The 23,426-nt window shown below is 40.5% G+C and overlaps 1 protein-coding gene across 5 annotated transcripts in view; it reads right to left on the bottom strand.

Annotated features, from left to right (window-relative positions):
* LOC122620870 (unconventional myosin-VIIa) overlaps positions 1-23,426 on the bottom strand; it is a 1,106,244-nt gene that overhangs the window by 529,344 nt on the left and 553,474 nt on the right. For all 5 annotated transcript variants that reach the window (XM_043798541.1, XM_043798540.1, XM_043798542.1 and 2 more), the window contains one exon: positions 12,900-13,487. In XM_043798541.1, the coding sequence (XP_043654476.1) occupies positions 12,900-13,487 (588 nt within the window). The remainder of the gene's footprint in view (positions 1-12,899; positions 13,488-23,426) is intronic.

Genomic DNA, 23,426 nt, shown 5'->3' with positions numbered 1-23,426 from the left:
TATGCGTGAGCATTTTCCTCAGCCAGGGACCGGTAATCATTATTAACAGTGTCCTGCTCCTGAGCCTCTTGGGCTAAGGACAAAGCTGACGGCAAATCCTCGGGTTGAGCCGAAAACACTACAGAATTAAGAGATTTGTTAAGGCCAGCAACGAAGGAATGTAATGCATATGTACTTTCTGAACTGCTAATTTAAAACAGATGCCGCTGCAGGATCATTTGTCATGATTTTTTTGTTAGTGAGTAATGTTAAAGTTTTTTCTACCTCGTCATAGTATTCTAGCAAGGATAGCTCTCCTTGTCTAAGAGTACCGAGTTTCTGTAAAATAACGCGTACTGGCGTTTTGTCAGCATAAGTAAAGTTTAGTCTGGCTATAATAGCTTTGAAATTTAACACAGTATTTAAAGATGATAAAGTTGCACTGGTCGTGCCTTTGATCTTATTTCTTATAACACCAATTGCACGGAAGTGCCTGGAACTGCCATCATAAGGTTCAAAGACCTCGTAAGCGAATGCTGCCGCCTCTCGCAAGGCGACATATTTGTCTTGTTTACCAGAAAAATCTGGCAAAGATTTGACTAAGTGAAGAGGTTTGTCGCACTGTATCCCTAAACAACTTTTGCCCTTTTGTATTCAACAATTTGTGTTTTACTTTATAAAGCATCTAACTCACTGCGGAAAGCACTAACCATATCATTTTTTAGTTGTTTAGCTTATGTCTCAATCTGTCACCGTATCGGCTATATTGATTATCAAGACAAAAAGAAAACAAGGTTAAATTCGAAATTCTTTGATCAACTCAGCAATATTATTTTCATTTATATTTTATTAAAAGGAGTAATAACGTTTAGGCTGACGGCAGAGTGCGCGCGAGAAGCGAAGCGATGCGAAGCGAAGCGAGAAGCTATGAGAAGATGACAAAGTGAGAGCGAGACGAGAAGCGAGCTACATTGCTCTCTTTTATTTATAAATGTGAACGCGATGGATTCCGACGAAGAATTTTTCGCATCAAGTGCAACTATAAACATTATATTAAAAAAACAAAAGAGAACGCTATAGTCGAGTTCCCCGACTATCTGATACCCGTTACTCAGCTAGTGGAAGTGCGAAGGAGAGTCTTCAACACTGACAGTTTTTGGCGGTTTGTGGGCGTTAGAGTGGGCGTGGCAAAAAGTTTTTTGGCCAATCGATAAAAATTTACAAGTCTAATACAAAAATGAAAAAATATTAAAACATTTTTCAAAAGTGTGGGCGTGGCAGTTTTATGCGGTTTGTGGGCGTTAAAAAGGGCGTGGCAAAAAGTTTTTCGGCAAATCGTTAGAAATTTACAAGACTAATACAAAAATGAAAAAATATCGAAAAATTTTTCAAAAGTGTGGACGTGGCAGTTTTGGGCGGTTTGTGAGCGTTAGAGTGGGCGTGGCAACATGAATCGATAAACTTGCGCTGCGTCTATGTCTCTGGAGTCCGTATGTTTAATCTCAACTTTCTAGCTTTTGTAGTTCCTGAGATCACGACGTTCATACGGACAGACGGACGGACAGACGGACGGACAGACGGACGGACAGACGGACATGGCCAGATCGACTCGGCTACTGATCCTGATCAAGAATATATATACTTTATATGGTCGGAAACGCTTCCTTCTGCCTGTTACATACTTTTCAACGAATCTAGTATACCCTTTTACTCTACGAGTAACGGGTATAAAAAAACCGGCGTTCACCCCTTAGCACCAACAAAAATGAAAAAGGGGAGTTCAACAATTTATACAATGATTTGCGAAACTACCCAGAGAGGTTCTTTAACTATACGCGTATGTCTATTTCGACTTTTGATTATATATTAAATAAAATTTTGTTATACACCCTATACTGCCTTGTCAAAAATTAATAATAACATTGAGGTAAGTTTTTAATATATTTATTGTGCATTATAGTTTGTCGGTATCGGAAATATCGTCAAAAGAAAAATTAAAAATTGTTTTTTTGAATTTCCATTCGGCATAATAATTTTTTTTTCGGATCCATTTTCCGCAAGTATGGTAGTAGGCTGTCAAAAAATACCTCGTCGTCGTCTTTCTCTTTTTTGCCATTTGTTTTTTTTTTCGAGCAACAGCAACTTTTGTTGTTCAATAGCAACCAATTCCTCCGCTGCAGTCACCTTCTTCTGTTTTTTTTTTGGTGGACAAATTGGTTGATCATCACAAAGCTCTCGAATTTCCTCACAGATGGTCTCATCTAGAGACACTTCTGATGAAAATCCCGGTGAAGCTGCCTCGAAGGTAAATTGTGATGATGCGTCAAAACTTCCAACCAATTTGCGCGGTTTCATCTGGTCTTATAAAAAAAGCAAACTGGTGAAATGAGGCCAAGAAGTGTAATGGCTGTAAGCCTCCTCCGAAATTCAAGGGTCTCCAGATTTGGGAATAGGAATTTTTTTCCATTCGCTTCGGAACTGGTCGCGGATGTTCTTCCATTTTTTTTTTTAAACAGCCTTCTGAAATAAAAATTGTATTAATTACACTGATGTCGAAAGCTACTGGATCATCTTTCGCATCATTGGCATATTCATTTAAAATTGGGAGGACTACTGTTTCAGTTGTTGTGAAAGAGACTGTAATAACTCTTTGGGAGGAGCTATAACCGCTACATATGCCTCAGCCCACGAAGGAAATAATTAGCCAGACGGCAGACAAATTTTGGAATCTGTGGACCTTTCCCAATTGCGCTGGAGCAATTGATAGAAAAAACATCCGTATTAAGTGTCCACCGGATTCTGGGTCTATGTTCTATAATTATAAAGAGTACTTTTCGATAGTATTTCAAGCGGTAGCAGATGCCAAATGCAAATTTATTGCCATAGAAGTTGGAGGTTACGGAAAACAAAGTGATAGTGGAACATTCAATGCATCACAACTGTATATGATGCTAAAGGCTCGACAATTCTTGCCGCCAGATTCTTGCTTGCCTGGAACAAACACAAAGATGCCATATGTTTTTATTGGTGATGAGGCTTATCCATTACTCGGAAATCTTTTAAGGTCATATTCAAGAAGGGATATAAATGCAAACTACGAATTTTTTAACAGTAGACTTTCCAGAGCTCGAAGATGCATTGAATGTGCCTTTGGTATCATAACATCCAAATGGCGTCTTCTCTGGAAGCCTATTGAGACAGATCCCAGTTTTGTTGATATAATTGTGAAGAGTATATGTATTTTGCATTATACAATTATTGACTTGGAAGGGCCCTATGATATTGATATGGAAACACAAAATTTCCATATTGACACCGAAACTCATAACGACGAAACTTTCAATCATGTTAATTTAAGAACAGGCCAATTAATTAGAAACGCCTTTCGCGACTTTGTTTGCACTCACAGAAACACCGAATAAAACTATGTAAATACAAATAGTTTACAGTTATTAATAAATCTATACTTACTTTCTGTTTCAAATATGTTTTCCATTTCTGTCCAATTTTTTTCCACCAAGATTCTATTATGATAGATCTTGCTCTTTTTATCCCATAGCGCTGGGCGTAAAAATATTTCGTCAATTAATTTTTCAACGTTTATCTCCATTTCGTTCTGTTGTTTTCTCACAAATGCCACCAAATGAAAACATTAAAAACGCATGCTTTAAAAGCAAACGGTAAATAAAGCACAGAATGCAAAAAAACAATCGTACGCTCTGAGCTAGTTGAAGCGATAAAGCTGGTTGCAAACTGCTCTCTCGCTTTGCTCTCGCTTTATCGCTTGAGCTCGCTACTCGCCTCGCTCTCACTCTGACATCTTTCGAGCGATTTCACTTAAAAATGATTGCAGAGCTTTATCGCTCGTTATCGCCCAATATTATCGCATCGCTTCGCTTCGCTTCTCGCGCGCACTCTGCCGTCAGCCTTAGCATTCCACTTACATGAATCTAATTTTTTTTTACCTAATTATGATCCGTTTGGATCTGTTCATGTTTCTCTTAAAACTAACAAGCTTAAGCATTTAGAAGCCTAACCAAATCTACGGATACTCGGTAGCGTCGCGGCAGAACTATGATCATGCGCCTCGTGCCGTGCTGCGGCGGCCGCTTGGCGTACGTATCTGCTGACCGTGCCCCTCGTGACCTTCTTCGCCGGCTGCTATTTGTGCGGATCAAGTTATTCCGCCATTGGGTGTCGCAACTTTGTTGCACGCGCATCCGGCTGACCCAATTCAGCTAAGCTTGTGTTAACTTATATTGCACCAGTTTTAGCAAATATTTTTTTATTCTTCTAAAATCAAACAATCCGATTTTGCGGGGTAAGGTAAAATTATGTGGCGAATAATAGTAGCATGTAGCTTAAATATGATTGAATAAGAAATTGTTAAATTATTTTTAAAAAGTTATTTGTAAATATTACTATTAATCATTACATTTTTGATATATGTTGTAGTTGAAGGTGCCTTGTTAAGAAATTGATATATATAATTATTAGGATGATCTTTATGGAAATTAAGGAATTTTTCCATCGTATAACATACAAAACCGTTTTATTTTATTAGGTGTTTTAACTATAATAATAAACTATTAATACTACTATGACCTCTTATTTATTAATAGATTTAATAAAAACGAATTCTCATTGAATTGATATTTTCTTTGTTTATCGAATTACAACAAAGTATTGTAATAATAGTAATGCATTTTTATGTTTTTAATATAACTTTTATTGAAAGAGAGATTCAGTTGGATATCCAGTATATTTGTAACTTCTGTTAAGACTGATTAAGATTCAATTAAGACATGTTGAAGACTCTTTGACGACTGCCTTGTACTTGGTCTTGAAGAGTCCAAGCTAGCCAAATCCAATCCATCTGCGCCGGCAGAGAGGCCGTCGGCAGAGACGTTGCTTTGACTTATGTACTTAACTTTGGCAGCGAGTCATAAGAGAGTCATGTGCACATAAAGATCGAGCAGTCGCGCATGCTAATTATGCCGACTCTGCACTTCTGGTCTATTCAGCATTCTTGTGTGGTCAGATTGCTGAGCACTCAAGATATGCCTGGGAACTGAAAAGTCTTACGTAAACATTGTTGCAAAAGTGCTACAATGTGATTGTTCCCAATGTTCTGATTTGGTACAGTGCTTATTCGATATGTGTGCACATTACATCTCCCTTCTTTTGGAAAATAACGTAATTTTATGAAGTTATTTTATAATTTAAAATTTTTTTTTTCTTTGTTAAGTTGATAGGAAATTTACAAAAATAATTTTTTTTTTTTTTATTTTAAGGAAATAATTTTAAATCTTAAGGAAATTTAAGGAACATTCTGTACAAACATATGTGTTATTGGGTTTTTAAATTCAAATTTATTTTATACCCGTTACTCGTAGAGTAAAAGGGTATACTAGATTCGTTGAAAAGTATGTAACAGGCAGAAGGAAGCGTTTCCGACCATATAAAGTATATATATTCATGATCAGGATCAATAGCCGAGTCGATCTGGCCATGTCCGTCTGTCCGTCCGTCTGTCCGTCCGTATGAACGTCGAGATCTCAGGAACTACAAAAGGTAGAAAGTTGAGATTAAGCATACTGACTCCTGAGACATAGACGCACACACTATTGAAAAATGTTTTGATATTTTTTCATTTTTGTATTAGTCTTATAAATTTCTATCGATTTGCCAAAAAACTTTTTGCCACGCCCACTCTAGCGCCCACAAACCGCCAAAAACTGTCAGTACTGAAGACTCCTTCGCACTTTCACTAGCTGAGTAACGGGTATCAGATAGTCGGGGAACTCGACTATAGCGTTTTCTCTTGTTTTTGTTTATAATCGTTTAACCATCAAAGATGATAAAAGAAAAATGTTTTCTTACATTCAATGCACTTATGTGGGGTTAACTCTTTTCTCTATATATATACTTTTTTGATGGCCACCATATAATTTTTTTTTTTTTTTAAGAACTAAACAATTTTAACCTATCCTTATGTACCGTTTGTTGTTTTTTCTTATCATTTGAGATTACTATATTATCCCTTTCTTCTATCTTTACTACCGTATAAGGTCCTGTATTTTTGAAATCTAACTTATGTCCGGTTTCGTTTTTTAATAACACCTTATCTCCTATTGATATACTTATATCGTTTAATTTTAAGTCATTTAATTCCATATTCTTTTTCTTCTGTTCTTCGAGCATAATTCTTGCTCTGTTATATGCTACTTCTAACCTATATTTACTTTCTTTAGCATAGTCTTCTATATTATAAATGGGTTCTATTCTATCTGCGCTATTAAAATGCTTTGGTAAATTGCATGTTTTACCAAAAATCAACTCATATGGACAATAATTATGTGCCATTTTATCCATACGTCCCAGTCAGTTTTATCAACCGATATGTATGACCGGATGTATTTGTTAAAAGTTCTATAACATCTTTCCACTGTTCCTACCGTCTGATGATGGTGTGCTGAAGAAGTTATATTTTCTACTTTCAGGTACATATTTGCATAAGTCTTTGATAATTGAATTTCTGTATTCAGTTCCCATGTCCGAAATGAACGTCTTCATTGGACCGAATTTTAGTACAAAAGTTTCAAATATTGCTTTCGCTACTGTATTTGCGCTTTTATTTGCGATTGGAATGGTTACCAAATATTTTGTCAGGTCGCATATAAGTGTAACAGCATATTCATTACCGTTTTCTGACTTTGGTAGTGGACCTATCGTATCCACTATGACTCTGTCAAATGCGCTTATTGGTGTCTCTGTAATTGATAAAGGAGTTTTTGTGTGTTTCACAATTTTTGCTTTTTGGCATTTTTGACATTTCCGTATGTACTCTGTTATTTCCCGAGTCATACCTTTCCAAAAGTAATGTCATTTAATCCTGGCCAGGGTTTTTGTAATGCCTGCGTGTCCTCCTTGTGTTGGATCGTCGTGGTGTGTAGACAGGATTGCTTCTTTTTCTTTCTTTGTATTCATTAAGGTCACCGGGTTGAGTAGCGCTACTCTTAATAGTTTTAATGTTTTATTGCCCATTTTCTTAAATGTATTTATTGAAATGTTATCAAAGATATTTTCCCACGGTGCCATTTTAAGTTGATTGATATTATGCATACCGGCCTGCTTTTCAAGCCTGTGGAAAAATTGACCTAAGTCGAGAGTTCCATTAATATACAAATCTTCAACGTTGTATCTTGCAGTAATTTTTTTTCCATGTTTAAAAAAACATATCATATTATTTACATGCAATGTCACTACTTTGCGTACTTCGTCATTATTAATGACTCCGTATACTTTGGGCTTAGAAGCTTCTTGAGTAGTTTGCTTAGGCTAAGTACTTGTTTGGATATATTTTTTAGTTGGTCGAAGGTTATTCTGGATAACGCATCTGCTACATAATTGTCTTTTTCCCTTAAGATATTCCACAGTAAATTCATATTCTTCTAAATCAAGCCTCATTCTGGTCAGTTTTGAACTTGGATTAACCATCGAGAACAAGTATGTTAACGGTCTGTGATCTGTTTTGACGGTGAAGTGTCTACCATATATATATGGTTTGAAATGATTTATCGCACTTTGCTAAAGTCGGGGTATTTCAGCAAAGTTGGATTCATTAGTTCTTTTTTAAGGTGTTCGAAGGCATGCTGGCCATCAGCTGTCCATTCGAACTTTACATTTTTCTTACATAATCTTGTTATGTGACGGAAATAATCTGCAACATTTTGTATAAAACGTCTATAATAGTTACAAAATGCTACGAATCTTCTGGCACTGTCTGCGTCAGTAGGAACTGGATATCTCTGTATAGCATCATATTTAGTATCGTCAGGCAATATGCCTTTATCAGTACATTTGTGTCCAAGAAAAGTGACTTCACTCATGAAAAATGAGCACTTATCTGGATGCAGTTTGAGGTTGTTTTTCCTGCATAGTTCAAAAACATTTGTAAGATTCTTGGTCATGTGTTTTTCAGAACAGCCTATGACAATTAAGTCATCCATGTACAGAAATGCTTGAGATGGTTCCAGACCTGTAAATGCCATTGTCATCATTCGTTGAAAGGAATTTGGAGCTATTTTTAATCCGTATTGTAGTCGCGTGAAGCGATAAGAGCCACTGCTCGTAGAAAAGGATGTTATATTTCGAGAATCTTCTAACTCTATATGATGGAATCCCGACATAAGATCCAGGCACGAGAAATATTTTGCTCGGCCTAATTGATCAAGTATGTCATCTATTCTTGGCAAGGGGAACTTGTCAGTTAATAACTTTTTATTTATTTGGCGATAGTCTATCACTAAACGCCATTTTTTTTCTTTTGAATCCGATAAGCATTTCTTTGGAACTAGCAATAATGGGCTACTATATTTCAGCTGTTCTACTATCTTGTCTTCTATTAATTTAGTTACCTAATTCGATTATGTCGATGCTTCATTTGGCAAGGGGGGATATTGTCAGTTAATAATTATTGTATGTGGCGATAGCTATCACTGGAAACGTTCTCATTGATAATAATTTTTTCTTATTGACAATAATCATAAAATCACTAATAACGCCATTTTTTTTCTTTTGAATCCGATAAGCATTTCTTTGGAATGCAATATGGCTTATTCAGGTACAGTGGTTTCTATTTGTCTTTTTATTTTTATGTTCGTATTTTTGTTTTGTTTCTATAGTTCTTAATATAGCTTGGTTCATCATCTTTCAATCTTATCTTTTGTTTGTAAAAATTATTTGTAGTGATTGGTTCTGTCTCCAATCCAAAACAAGAGAGAACGCTATAGTCGAGTTCCCCGACTATCTGATACCCGTTACTCAGCCAGTGGAAGTGCGAAGGAGAGTCTTCAGCACTGACAGTTTTTGGCGGGTTGTGGGCGTGGCAAAAAGTTTTTTGGAAAATCGATAGAAATTTACAAGACTTATACAAAAATGAAAAAATATCAGAACATTTTTCAAAAGTGTGGGCGTGGCAGCTTTGGGCGGTTTGTGGGCGTTAGAATGGGCGTGGCAAAAAGTTTTTTGGCAAATCGTTAGAAATTTACAAGACTAATACAAAAATGAAAAATATCAAAACATTGTTTAAAAGTGAGGGCGTGACAGTTTTGGGCGGTTTGTGGGCGTTAGAGTGGGCGTGGAAACAAACTTGCGCTGCGTCTATGTCTCTGGAGTCTGTATGCTAAGTCTCAACTTTCTACCTTTTGTAGTTCCTGAGATCTCGACGTTCATACGGACAGACAGACGGACGGACAGACGGACATGGTCAGATCGACTCGGCTATTGATCCTGATCAAGAATATATATACTTTATATGGTCGGAAACGCTTCCTTCTGCCTGTTACATACTTTTCAACGAATCTAGTATACCCTTTTACTCTACGAGTAACGGGTAAAAATATCAGTATATTGTGAACACAGTTCAGTCAACATTTTCTTATGTGCAGATGGAAAGTTTTTCTTTAATCTGCTTAAAATTGATTCGGCTCTTATGGAGTCGATTAGGTCTGCTATTTTGTAGTTAGTTAATGGTTCAAAATTGATTTTGCTTACGTTTAAAATTTTATTGCTGTTAGTTGTGTTTAGTATTCGGATGTACGTGTTTTTTAATCTGATATCGAGTTTTCGACAAATACACCATCTTGGATTTCCTGATTCGGTATTAGAATTTTGTTATCCACCGAACTTACGGTAATTTGCCTGATAACCTCACAACGAGATGGTATGGTTATCTCAATGTTATCGATATTATGAAAAATTGGTATTTGTATCGCTTGTTTAATATTGTTTGGCCTTAGAATGAAAAAATCACTTTCTGTAGTAAAATCTAATTGGCAATTGAATGTTTTTATGAAGTCGATTCCAACTATTCCGTCACCAGGGATCGGAAAATTGTCGTCCACAACATGAAAATTGTGCGGTACTATATAGTTACCGGTTCTCATCTCGAGAAGTGTTAAACCTATTGAATTTATTGAACCCTTTCCAATTCCTGTAATTTGTGTTATATTATTATGATCAATATTCAAAAGTTCATCTGAATTTTCTTTAATGACTGATATATCGGCGTCTGTGTCTACTAGAAATGTAAGTATCTTATCTGTGTGTTCATTTTGTACTCGTCCTCGGTAGTTACCTCTGTTGTAACTTCCTTGTCCTCTCTTGTAAAACAAAACGGAACTTGCACTTCCTGTCATCTCAGTGCTGCAATGGATGTATTTACTTAAACCTTCGTCCATTGTCTTAAATGTTCCTGCCTCTAGGATTGTTTTTAGTTTTCCATGATCGCAATTCTTTGTCATTGTATTGATTGCTTCCTTTGTGCTAAATTTGATAGCATGTTCTGGTTGCAATCCCTTATCTATATATGAAGATTTAAGAGACTTGCGTAGGTTTTCAATTTCATTTGTAAATTGTGTGGCTGTTTTACCTTTTTGGTAAACATTTGCCATTTTTGCTCTTACTACGTCCGTTGTTTCTCCTACGACCACTTCTTCTAATTTCCTGATAATGGCATCAATTGTAACTTCATTCTGTACTCTATAGAGTGTTGTTCCGATTATTTTCGATTTAATCACTTCAATAGCTTCATGTGGTCCCTTGGTCAGGTTAACCAACTTGATTGCCGTGATAAATCTACCCAAATTTATCTTTTTACCGTCAAATTCCGGAATCGCCGTTGAAATGTCTTTTATGTATGCCCTCTGGGCAGTTGCTTCGTCCACCATGATGACAGATTTTTTTTCTGTTTCTTCTATGTCTGACTCAGCCAATTCTTCCTCCGTCAATTCAGCTAGTGTTGATATAGCTGGAATTGTTAAGTTGTTCAAGTCTTCGTCTTCTATTTCTGTTTCTGTTTGTTCGTCCGATTCTATTTTTATTGGCGAATTTAATATGGTTGTTATTGATATATCCAAACCAAGTTTCAATTTTACAGATAACAAGTTCGATCTAAGTTTTATGAGAACTTTCGATACCTGAGACAGATGATCGGGATTTAGTCTTTCCTTGTTATCATACACTAGTATTCGTGCTTCGTTGAAGGAATTTACCAGAATATTTGCATGTTTCTTTATTGTCGGTCCTAGAATAGGTATATTTTGTGACAAACATTTATGCGATTTTTCAAATTCGTTTCTTATTCTTGTTATGTTTTTACATAATTAATAATTCTTACTTGTTAGTATATATTTATATACTCATTCTTTATTTTTTTTGTTAGGTTTTTTTTTTCTTTTTTTTTTTTTTTGATAATATATATATATGTATATATTTTTTTTTATTTTTTTTTTTTTATCTAAACCCTGTCTAGATTATTCGCCCTACTCATATATTTTCTTTTTAATATTTTGTTATGTTTTATGTACAACGTCAGAAGGAACTGGGCCACACTGGTAATTGTCAAAATTAGGAGTAAAACCCACAGTGCTTGAATATCTTCTGTGTGATCTACTATTCGGACGTTGTTCACGACATTAGCCGTGTTGTCTTTGGTCTGACTATCGTCAGATCCGAACCAACCCATAGTTGTTAATTGAACGATTATTATTTTTTTTTATTATTAAATTTTGATTAAAAATTGTATATTGCTATTATTTCTTCCTACACGTATGCCTGTCCAAGAAAAAGTTAGTTAGAGGGCATGTGTACGGTTTACAATGTTTTGCTCTATATAATTCAATACCGTACACATGTTTTTAGTAAAAGCCTAACAGAGATTAGTATTTTTCAAGCAGCGTTTTCACGCATCGGCTTGAGGTATTTATTCTTAATATTAAGGCAGATTGGGGCATTGGTATTAAATACAGCCTCAACTGCGTTATTGCGCACCACTGCACAATTTGGCTTCAATCGCTTCCAGATTTTTGGTTTGGTTGGTTTTTTCTTCCTCTGTAGTTGCCGTCTTTATAAGGTCCTTTATTAACCTCCTTTGTTGAAGCAGCTTGATCCTTTTGCCGCTTCTTTTCTTCTTTATTTTCGGTTTTGGCTGTCTTCTTGCCCTATACTCAGCTATTGTGAGTGGTCAATGAGTGATCAATTATGGTATTATATTCTTCTGGTCTGGTCATCGCACAGGTTTGTGTTTGTATTTTTATTTTCAAACACTTCAACATTCAAAATATTTGCCGTGTATTTAACACTTTGATAGCATTTAATGTCACAATTTTTTTTTTTTCAATGGTCATTGTTCGCATTTTAACTTTTATATATTTCTTTTTATTCTTGTTTTACAGGCTTAAGTGACCATGTCACGGTCGCCATGTAATAATAGTAATGCATTTTTATGTTTTTAATATAACTTTTATTGAAAGAGAGATTCAGTTGGATATCCAGTATATTTGTAACTTTTGTTAAGACTGATTAAGATTCAATTAAGACCCGTTGAAGACTCTTTGACGACTGCCTTGTACATGGTCTTGAAGAGTCCAAGCTAGCCAAATGCAATCCATCTGCGCCGGCAGAGAGGCCGTCGGCAGAGACGTTGCTTTGACTTATGTACTTAACTTTGGCAGCGAGAGCGCCGCTGTCTAAGAGAGTCATGTGCACATAAAGATCGAGCAGTCGTGCATGCTAATTATGCCGACTCTGCACTTCTGGTCTATTCAGCATTCTTGTGTGGTCAGATTGCTGAGCACTCAAGATATGCCTGGGAACTGAAAAGTCTTACGTAAACATTGTTGCAAAAGTGCTACAATGTGATTGTTCCCAATGTTCTGATTTGGTACAGTGCTTATTCGATATGTGTGCACATTACAGTATTATATTTATGTATTTTATTAAATGTATGTAATGTATACATACATGTTGATAACTATTTTATTTATTTTAAGCCCATGATATCGATCCTTAGAGTGAATTTTGCAATATTAATATAAAAATAATATTAAATATTACTTAAAGATAATTATACTTACCCGAAACATGTTGCACGACAATAAAACATTCTCAGGATCATACATGTGTATATGTGATGTTGGAATTTTGTCTGACTTGGAAAACATTGTCATGTTGTGTTTTAGCAACATATCGGAACTTGTTCCCTTTTGTGTCGGTGTAGAAGTAAAGTTATGTTCAGTGGAATTGTCATGAGTATTAAAATAGTTTTCGGCGAATTCTAAAATATTGTAAAAGGAATCATCGATGTGAATATCTTTGTGACTATTACTAAATGTTAGTTCATGAATTTTTTTTTCCACTCTATGTTTTCGTCTATTCTCACGTTCATCAATTTGATATTTTACAAAAACGGAAGAAGAGGGAGTGGACTTCTTACTGTTATCTTTAATGCTTTTGTAATCAAGTAACATATACTTTTCCTTTTTTATTTCTTTGGTTGTTGCTAGCTTGTATAAGTTTATTGCCTCATATATTGGCTCAGAATTTAAATTTGCATTTATAGATACGGGCGGCGGTGGGGGTGGTACTGTTGGTTCTGGAATTGACCGGACGACCGTTGTTGTAAAAAGTTCTGCCGAGTCTTCGGTCTGCACACACAGTGCTTCCTAAAATCAAAAGAGGTAATAATTATGTATTATAGTTATTTTGTTTGATTTTAATAACCTAATGAGGATTTCTAAACCGGTAACTCGTAGAGTAAGTGAGTACTTCGTTGAAAAGTATGTATCAGATAGAAAGAAGTGTTTCCAACCTATAAAGTATAAAGTATGACATATTTATTCTCTATACGAAAAACTTAAAGTGATCTATTGAAAAGCTTCACTCATAAAAATCCTCACAGTAAAGATTCTCTGAAGACACCAACCGTAAAACGATAATAAACTTATGTTTCTGTTATACCCGTTACTCGTAGAGTAAAAGGGTATACTAGATTCGTTGAAAAGTATGTAACAGGCAGAAGGAAGCACTTCTGCGATCTGGCCATGTCCGTCTGTTCGTGTGTCCGTCTGTCTGTCCGTATGAACGTTGAGATCTCAGGAACTACAAAATACAGACACCAGAGACATAGACACATCGCGAGTTTGTCGATTTATGTTGCCACGCCCACTCTAACGTCCACAAACCGCCCAAAACTGCCACGCCCACACTTTTGAAAAATGTTTCGATTTTTTTTCATTTTTGTATTAGTCTTGTAAATTTTTAACGATTTGCCAAAAAACTTTTTGCCACGCCAACTCTAACGCTCACAAACCGCTAAAAACTGTCAGTGCTGAAGACTCTCCTTCGCACTTCCACTAGCTGAGTAACGGGTATCAGATAGTCGGGGAACACGACTATAGCGTTCTCTCTAGTTATTTATATGAACACCTAAATATTTGATTGCCCCAGCCGGTAGGATTCCAAATAAAAAGTCCTAGTAAATCCGTAGTCGTAGTAGTAAGTTTTGACAAATAAGTAAAAAGAAAATTATAATGACCAAATTATCCTTTCGATTGTGCACGCGAATTTGCCGCAATGAAGTGAATCGGTAGTTTATTGAATTAAGTGGCATTTTGAATTAAGTAGACAACAAGAACTTGTGTGTTGTCAGGAATAAACTGCACTACCCACAAACCGAGGTGCAGTAGAGCTGCCTAGCAACAGTGAAGACGGGCGGAATGCAGGAGGAGTCAAGGGCATCCGGGAAATAATGGATCTTTGACACCGGCAAAGCGGAGAGACCGTGAACTAACGGTAACGCGCTGGACCTCAGACTCGAGGCGGCGAAGGGCACAGAGGTCGAACGGTAACGGTGTCGACTTTGAACAGGGGACGCACGGTGAACTAACCGGACACTTGGTGGCCTTGGACCCGAGCGGGACGTGCGTAAAAGAGTGAAATAACAGGCCAATAAAACGACTGCGCAAGTGCAGTTCGGAACAGTCGAAAAACAAGAAGGCAGTGAATAAGAATCTCGTCAGTGACAAACGCGCACCCGTCAATATGATAAAGGTAAGTAAGAACGCGCAGGACGCAGTAAGGAATCAGGCGGCATACCTTGCGGCCCCGCCCCCATAACATGCTAGGTTTCATTCGAGGCAGCACGTGATAATTTTTCGTTTGGCTTTCGGTTGTCACAGCTTTCCTTCCGTTTTTCGGCAACTGTTTTCTGATCACATACTGGTAAACGGCGTGGATGCTGATAAGCCGGTATTTTGTATTTTAAGATGATTTTCATCTGTACTGGTGCATTTACGTTGCGTTCGGGTCCATACTCTTTAATCAAACTCTTGATATCGACGTTCTGTGATTGATTTAAATGGTACAAAACAAGATAATCTGAAAGTTCAAATTGTTCTGTACACATGCCCTTTAAAACTTGTTGAAACGTAAAAAGTTTGTAACAGACAGAAGGAAGCGTTTTCGATTATTTAAAGTATATATTATATATTCTTGAACAGAAGCAATAGCCGAGTCGATCTGGCCATATCCGCCCGTATGAACGTCCCAACAACTAGCAGTGCTACAATTACTGCAGTCGCAGCAAAAGCAGCACCAACTACTAAACCCACTAAAATTATGGAGAATTCGGTTCCAACAGCTGGAGACCAAGATACAATTGCAACAAAAACCGTAAGCTTCGATAAGCAACAAGCGGTCTCGGTTATACAGAGCGGTATGGATCGCTACATCCAGATTAAGCGTAAACTTAGTCTACTAAACACGGTTGGTAATAAACCAACCGTTCCAACAAAAGCAACGAACAAACTAGGAGTCAGAATAATATTCCATCTTAGCAGAGGCGGAGAACAAACAAGTAGAGTTGGGGCAGAGGACTCAAAATGAAACCAAAGCCCCCACCTATTTATATAAGGGAAATAAACTCAAACTCCCTGGTCAACAAAATTATTAAAGGGAACATCCACGAAACCAAAGTTCAAACGAAGTCCGAAGAACACTTCCGAGCTGTATCTAAGTACCTGGAGGAAACAAAAAAGAACTTCTACACCTACCAACTAAAAAGCAGCCAGGGACTGCAAGTTTTATTAAAAGGAATAGAACCTGACGTCACCCCCTCTGAGATTCAAGAAGCCCTCAAAGCCAAAGGCTTCTGTGCCAAAAATGTTAGTAACATTACTAATATAAACAAAAAGTCGCAACCACTCTTCAAGGTCGAGCTCGAACCATGTAGCAAAGCCTTAAAGAAATACGAAATGCACCCGATCTACGAGCTGCAGCTCCTACTGCATCAAACGATCACCTTGGAAGAACAACACAAACTCAACGGCCCTGTACAATGCACAAACTGCCAGGAGTATGCGCACACAAAGACATACTGCACACTTAGGGCAGTCTGCGGGGACTTCCACAGCTCCGTAAACTGACCCTCAGCAGGTCCCAAGGCAGCCGCAAAGCAATTTGGATCTATGCTGGTCACCATGCAACAAAGTATGATGGAACTCATGTCGTTTATGAAAACAACTATGCAAACCCTTATCCAGAACCAGAACATGGTGATTCAGTTGCTTGTAGCACAACAGTCCAAATAATAAATGGATATACTACTGTAACGAACTGATTTTGATTGTCTGCTAGCTACGGAATACGTGCGGCTTGCTCAGTAGATTTTGTGCGTTCGTCCCACCAAATTTATATTATAACGTGACCACCCGGTTAACAGTAATACCACTTGCAGTTTTGTTTCTTGGGTCTTTATTCGTAATTAGCTTTACAATGTAATCTGATTATCCGGACGTCTTTACTCACCCGCCGTAAAGTCGGACCCTCGTCTGGTACTGCCGCGGACGCACGTGTGCGGGTGGCGAGAAGAAAGGCCGAGGGCTTAGGGAAGCGTCACCATTCTCAGACTAGGGTGAACAATTGGCGGGCTCTCAAAGGCATACGCCTCGCTAGCCGCAACTTCTTGTCCCTTGCTCTGTCCCGGCCGGTTCCGCCGGACGCCTGTTCAGTTCCTACCGACGCACCGCGTTGTCGCCCGGATACGCCGCAGACCGTGACGCTGGGGCCCGTCACTTGGGCTAAGGATTTGTCGTCGTACGCGGACTCACGGCAGCTAACGGCTGCGATTCCCAAGGCAAACGCCTGGTGGAACAGCAACACGCCAACCCCACGTCTGCTCAGACTGGTGGCGCCGGTACCACGCCTGCTCGGATCGCACGGACACACCAGGCTATCGCCGGGTTCACGTACGCAGTCTCCGACACAGTCGACCGGGTCTACAACACATTTCCTTTCGCCTCTTCGGGACCCTCTTCGGTTCGGCCTCGCCTATTGAATGCTTCCGGACTACCCGTGCTTCGTCGTATTGGATCTCAGCTACCTGCGTCTCAATTCGGAGACTTTCCTTGTCCCGAACGTCTTGACGTAGCGATCTTGACTACCACGGCTGTAGCTCTTCTGCTGACTTCGTTCTTCACTTGTTCACTTACGTTTCTCCTTGACTGTCCAGCTTCCCGCGTTCGGCCTGCTTATATAGGCCTCATTTCATCCCTCTGGCCTCCACTCTCCGGATCCGAAGTCCACGTTTTTACCGTTGGCCCGGTCCAAGGTTCAACTTGTAGCGTTATTCACCTTTAAACCCTCTGTCTCTCCAAACTCTCTTCACTCAGAGTCTCCAAACTCTCTTTATCCAGTTCAGAGTCTCCAAACTCTCTTCTCTCAGAGTCTCAAAACTCTCTTCTTTCAGAGTCTCCCATCTCTCTTTCTCCAGTTCAGAGTCTCCAAACTCCCTTTCTTCTTGGTTTCGCACTGCCGTTACTACGCGTTGATTTGTTGCGTACTCCTCATGCGATCACCATCTGCATTTGTGCGGAGTTTTAACTTCTCATATCACCCCCATTCTTCGGGAAAATATATGGTGGTGGTTTTTAAGGCAGGGTTCTGGTTCGTTCGTGGTCCGTTTCCGTTGACTCTCGCCTTGGCCTGACGCTAGAACGGTTATGGGATTCGTATTCTGCGCCCGTTGACTCTCGCCCTGGCCTGACGCTAGAGGCAATATTCTGGTCCGCTCGCGGTCCGCATCCGTTGACTCTCGCCTTAGCCTGACGCTGTAATGGTTGTCGGACTCGCAGTCTGCACCCGTTGACTCTCTCCTCGGCCTGACGCTAGAACGGCTGCCGAACCTCGTCCGTTCTCAGGTGTTGTCGTTCTCCTGCATGCCTTCCCTGTTTTCTTCCGATGGACCCGCATCCAATTTACCCCCATGTCGTTGATAAACTTCTTGAAAGCCCGGCTCGTAAACTGCACGCCATTGTCCGTAAACAACACCTTCAGTACTCCAAATCGTGCGACTATGCGTTCCCTGAACGCTTTCTGCAATGCGTCTCTCTGCATTCCTAGCCAACAGTACCGGGCTGCAAGCCGCGCAATCGTCTTCCGACTGCCTACATGACCGGCTGCCTGGGAGTCGTGGTTTTCGCGCAAGACAGTTTCCCTCAGCTGCCGCGGAACACATAGCTTCCAGGTCACTACATCTTCGTTCCCTGCTCTATGCGGAATCTGCCTGTAAAGGGTGCTACCCTCCCATACGTAGTCTGCGAACTTTTGAGGATGCGCTTTTATCTTCTCTCGCATTTCCGTGATCCAGCTGCACTCTGACTCGGCCTCTGTGTCCTGCGTTCTTCTCTGCTTTTCGGATTCTGCTGAAAGCGACTCTGGCAGTGGCTGCCTCGATAAGGCATCTGCTACCACGTGCAGTCATACTGCTCCAGCTCCAAATGCAATTCTTCCCGAAGGGCTTTCTATGTTGTTCAGCCACTTCAGTGCCATATGATCCGTCACTACCTTAAAGTGGTAGCCCTCCAGCTATGGCTTTAGCTTCCGAATAGCCCACACAATTGCCAAGCACTCCTTCTCTGTTGTTTAGTAGTTCTTCTCGGCTCCGTTTAGGGTCCGGCTGGAGTATGAAATGACATTTTCGCCATCTTCTGTGTCCTGTGTGAGGATCGCGCCAATCCCATACATATCCGGTCCAATCACTTAATCCAGGGCCCGTTAAAATGTGGCCGATTCAGAGTGCAATCACTCTCTATTGGAACAGCCCTTTCCCTGGGACCGTGAAAGCCGTGAAGCCCCGGCTTGACTCTTCCAACGGTATTTGCCAATACCCATCCTTGAGGTCCATCGGGTAGGCATCCTTTATGGATTTCGCGTTTATCTGCCTGAAGTCCACGCATAGTCTCCATTTTCCAGTTTTCTTCTTCACCATGACTATAGGTGAGCTGTACGAGCTCCTTGAATGCTCTATCATTCCCATCTCCAGAAGTTCGTCCACCTTTGCATTAATCTCCCCATGAAACTTTGGATTCTTGGGGTAGTATCTCTGCTTAATTGGTTTATCATCCTTCATGGTTATCGTGTGCTCGGCTATACTAGATGTTCCGGTCATGGAGTGAAACTCCGCGAGCTCTGTTTCCAGGAATTTATTCATGTCATACTCTTCGCCGTCCTTTTGGACTACTGCGACCGACAACTTCTCCTCGAGCCACCCGTTCTGTCTGCCTCTGGCCGGTATCCGAATTTCATGACCGGCGCACCTGATCTCGGCCCCGACTTGCGTGAGGAAATTCCACCTCAGCACCAACGCATCCACTATTCCTGGTAATATCAGCAGGCTCATGCTGAGGCGCCTGTTGCCGAACTCCACTCCTGTTTCGAGCTTTGCGTTGATTTCGCCGCACCTTCCATGTGCCAACCTAACCTGCCGTCGTGTCCTTATAATCGCTCCACGGGCAGCCAGCTTGTCCGCCAGCTTTTCGCTTATGAAGCTTGCTGTTGCCCCGGTGTCGATCGTGGCCTTGTACGTGTCCCCACCGTTAATTACCGCTGCGGACAACTGCTGCTCCTCTTCGATTAATTTGCCAGTTAGTTTGGAGAGGCGGCACCTTGCGTCCCCGGCTCGCCTCTCTGCGGCTGGGATCGCTGGCCATTTCCCGCTCTCTGGCAGCATTCCGCACATCATAATTTTCAGTCCTCACACCTTTTACACGTGACGTGTGTTGCGGCCGAGGCTTTGTTGCGGCTGAATTTATGGTCTTCCGCAAAGGCTTCCCGTTCCCTGTGCAGTTCCTCGTACTCATCTGCCAGGTCGTCCACGTGCCTCTAGGTCGTCCACGTGGTAGGATCTCAATGCTATTCGGAGGTTTGGCGTGCAGTTCTCCTTGATGAGCTCCAGCGTTTCCTTTTTTCCATACCCAAGGGGTCTTATCAGGGTCTGCATCTCGACCATGTAGTCCTTGAATGTTTCCCTAAACCCTTACTTCCTTTGTTTAACCTTGTCCGCGAGTTTCGTTAAGTATCCCCTGGGCAGGAAATACGGAAACTATCTATAAATTCGGCCCAAGTCCTCCAGTGTTTGGTGTTTGATATGTACCATTTTAGAGCCTTTCCCTGCATCAATTCCGGCATGGCTCGGGAAATCATGTTCAGGTCCAAACCATACGTGTTTGAAGACCACTCCACCTGCTCCAGAAATTCGAGGAGTTTTTCTTCTCCGTCAAAGCGAAAAGACCATTCTATGAATTGTTTTGCTACTTTTGCGTAGTCCGGCTGGCTGGGCCTGGGTCTTTCTGGACTTGGCCTCCTTTTCCTGCTCGTCTCTCCGTTGACCTTCCCGCTGTATTTTCTCCATGCTCAGGCTTGCGATGAGGTCTTCGCCCTCGGGGTTCGTAAGCCTTACGCTTGTACCTGGTCTGTCTGGATATGCTGTCTCCAACTCTGTCCAGACTGCTGCAAGCTTCGGGTCATTTTCCGTCTCTGCGTAGAACTCCGCTAGGGCCTTTCTCATTTCCTCTGTCCTTCCGGACAGCGATATGCGCAACCTTTGTGCGACATATGCGAAATCTTCCTTTATAAGACGGTAGATCCAACTTCTACCCATACTGCTTTATTTGTGCATACTGCCGGGATAATCACGTTATTTGGGCGTCAGATGTAACGAACTGATTTTGTTTGTCTGCTCGCTACGGAATACGTGCGGCTATAACGTGACCACCCGGTTACCAGTAATAACACTTGCAGTTTTGTTTCTTGGGTCTTTATTCGTACTTAGCTTTACAATGTAATCTGATTATCCGGACGTCTCTGCTCTCCCGTCGTACAGTCGGACTCTCGCCTGGTACTGCCGCGGACGCACGTGACGAGAAGAAAGGCCGAGGGCTTAGGGAAGCGTCACCGTTCTCAGTCTAGGGTGAACAATCTCCACATTTCCATGTGGAATGCCAACGGCATTTCACGGCATAAACCTGAAATAGCGCAATTTCTAAATTAAAATCATATTAACGCCTTGCTGCTGGTTGAAACGCACCTCGCTGGGCGTTATAGCTTCCATATAAGAGGCTACACCTTCTAGCGCACAGAACATCCGTCATCTTTTTCAGAGAACGCATCAAACCCCACTTTCACGAAAGGTTTGCAATGAATTACTTGCAAGCCACGTCCATAAAAGTGCAATCAGAACACGGCAACCTTTGCATGGCCGCTGTCTACTGCCCACCTCGCTTTACTATATCTGAAGGTCAATTCATGGACTTCTACAACACACTGGGGGATCACTTCATACCTACAGAAGACTACAATGCCAAACAGACGCACTGGGGATTACGCCTCGTGACTCCCAAGGGAAGACAACTTTATAATGCATTTATAAAAGTGAACAATAAACTGGAATACGTTTCTCCTGGTAGCCCCACATATTGGCCTGCAGACCCCAGAAAGATCCCAGATCTAATTGATTTCGCGGTGACAAAAAACACTACTACAAAAAACAAACTACTTCATTTCAGCCGAATGAGATCACAAAAGTCATTAGGGAATTAAAACCAAAAAAGGCTCCAGGCGGCGACCCAATAACTACAAAAATTATAATGGAACTTTCGTACTGTGCTGTTGAGGTCATCTGTAAACTTTTCAACGGAATCATAAGCCTCGGCTACTACCCAAGTAATAGTATCATTATTATGATACCTAAGCCCGGAAAGGATCACACGATTCCATCATCATACAGACCAATAAGTCTATTATCATGCCTGTCGAAATTTATTTGAAAAATGCTTACTAACGCGCATAATACCACAGCTCACCACATTATCCCAGCCCATCAATTTGCCTTCAGAGAAAAACACGGAACTATCGAGCAAGTCAACAGAATAACATCAGAGATTCGCACAGCTTTCGAGCGTAGAGAATATTGCAGCGCGATATTCCTCGATGTATCTCAAGCATTCGACCGCGTCTGGCTCGAAGGACTTATGCATAAAATTAAAACACACTTGCCTGGGTACACTCATATACTCCTTGAATCTTACCTCTACAACCAAGCCTTCGCAGTGAGGTGCAATACAACCATATCCGACAACTACCCTTCGAAGCTGGAGTCCCACAAGGCATCGCACTTGGCCCAACTCTATACGTCATCTACACAGCGGATATTCCCACAAGTAACCGACTAACAACATCCACCTTTGCTGACGACACTGCGATCCCTACCCGCTCCAGATGCCCAGTGGGTGCAACAACCCAACTCGCCAACCACCACCGAGTAAACATAACGTTTACTCTTAACAGACAAACTTGCACTCCGCTCTGCCTGAATAGCATGCAGATCCCCCAAGTCAAAGAAGTAACGTATCTCGACATCCACCTCGACAGACGCCTAACATGGCGTAGGCATATCGAATGCAAGAAAGTACATCTGAAACTGAAAGCCAGCAGCCTCCACTGGATCATAAACGCCCGATCGCCCTTGTGTCTGGACTAGAAGGTCCTGCTCTACACCTCCACTCTTAAGGCAATCTGTACGTAAGGCTCCCAGCTTTGGGGGAACGCGAGCAGAACCAACATAGACATCATACAGCGCTCTCAATCCAAGATCCTGCGAACTATCACTGGGGCACCATGGTATTTTCGAAACCAAAACACCCACTGGGACCTCGGCATTCTCGCAGTAAAAGATGAAATAGACAAGCAAAAAGAGTCGTACAATGAAAAACTCTCTCCCCCCCCAAATCCGCTTGATACGGGTTTCCAACCGAACCCGCCTTCAACGTACCGACCTTCCAACCCAGCCATAATTTGTCAGGGCCACTTCTACTGTTACAGTCTACATGATTGCTAGTTAGGTTATAGTATATATACTTGTTACACTTATTGTTAGTCTCGAAAATGACAAAATGCAAAAAATAAAAGCAAAGTATACAAAAAAAAACAAGAAAGAACGCTATAGTCGAGTTTCCCGACTATCTGATACCCGTTACTCAGCTATTCGAAGTGCGAAGGAGAGTCTTTAGCACATACAGTTTTTGCCGGTTTTGTGGGCGTTAGAGTGGGCGTGGCAAAAAGATTTTTGCAAATCGATAGAAATTTACTAGACTAATACAAAAATGAAAAAATATCGAAACATTTTTCAAAAGTGTGGGCGTGGCAGCTTTGGGCGGTTTGTGGGCGTTAGAGAGGGCGTGGCAAAAAGATTTTTGGCAAATCGTTATTTATTTACAAGACTAATACAAAAATGAAAAAATATCGAAACATTTGTCAAAAGTGTGGAC

Source organism: Drosophila teissieri, chromosome 3R (genome assembly GCF_016746235.2).
Source record: "Drosophila teissieri strain GT53w chromosome 3R, Prin_Dtei_1.1, whole genome shotgun sequence".
Lineage (NCBI taxonomy): Eukaryota > Metazoa > Arthropoda > Insecta > Diptera > Drosophilidae > Drosophila > Drosophila teissieri.
The sequence above is the reverse complement of the archived record's forward strand: the minus strand, read 5'-3'. Positions and strand labels throughout refer to the sequence as shown.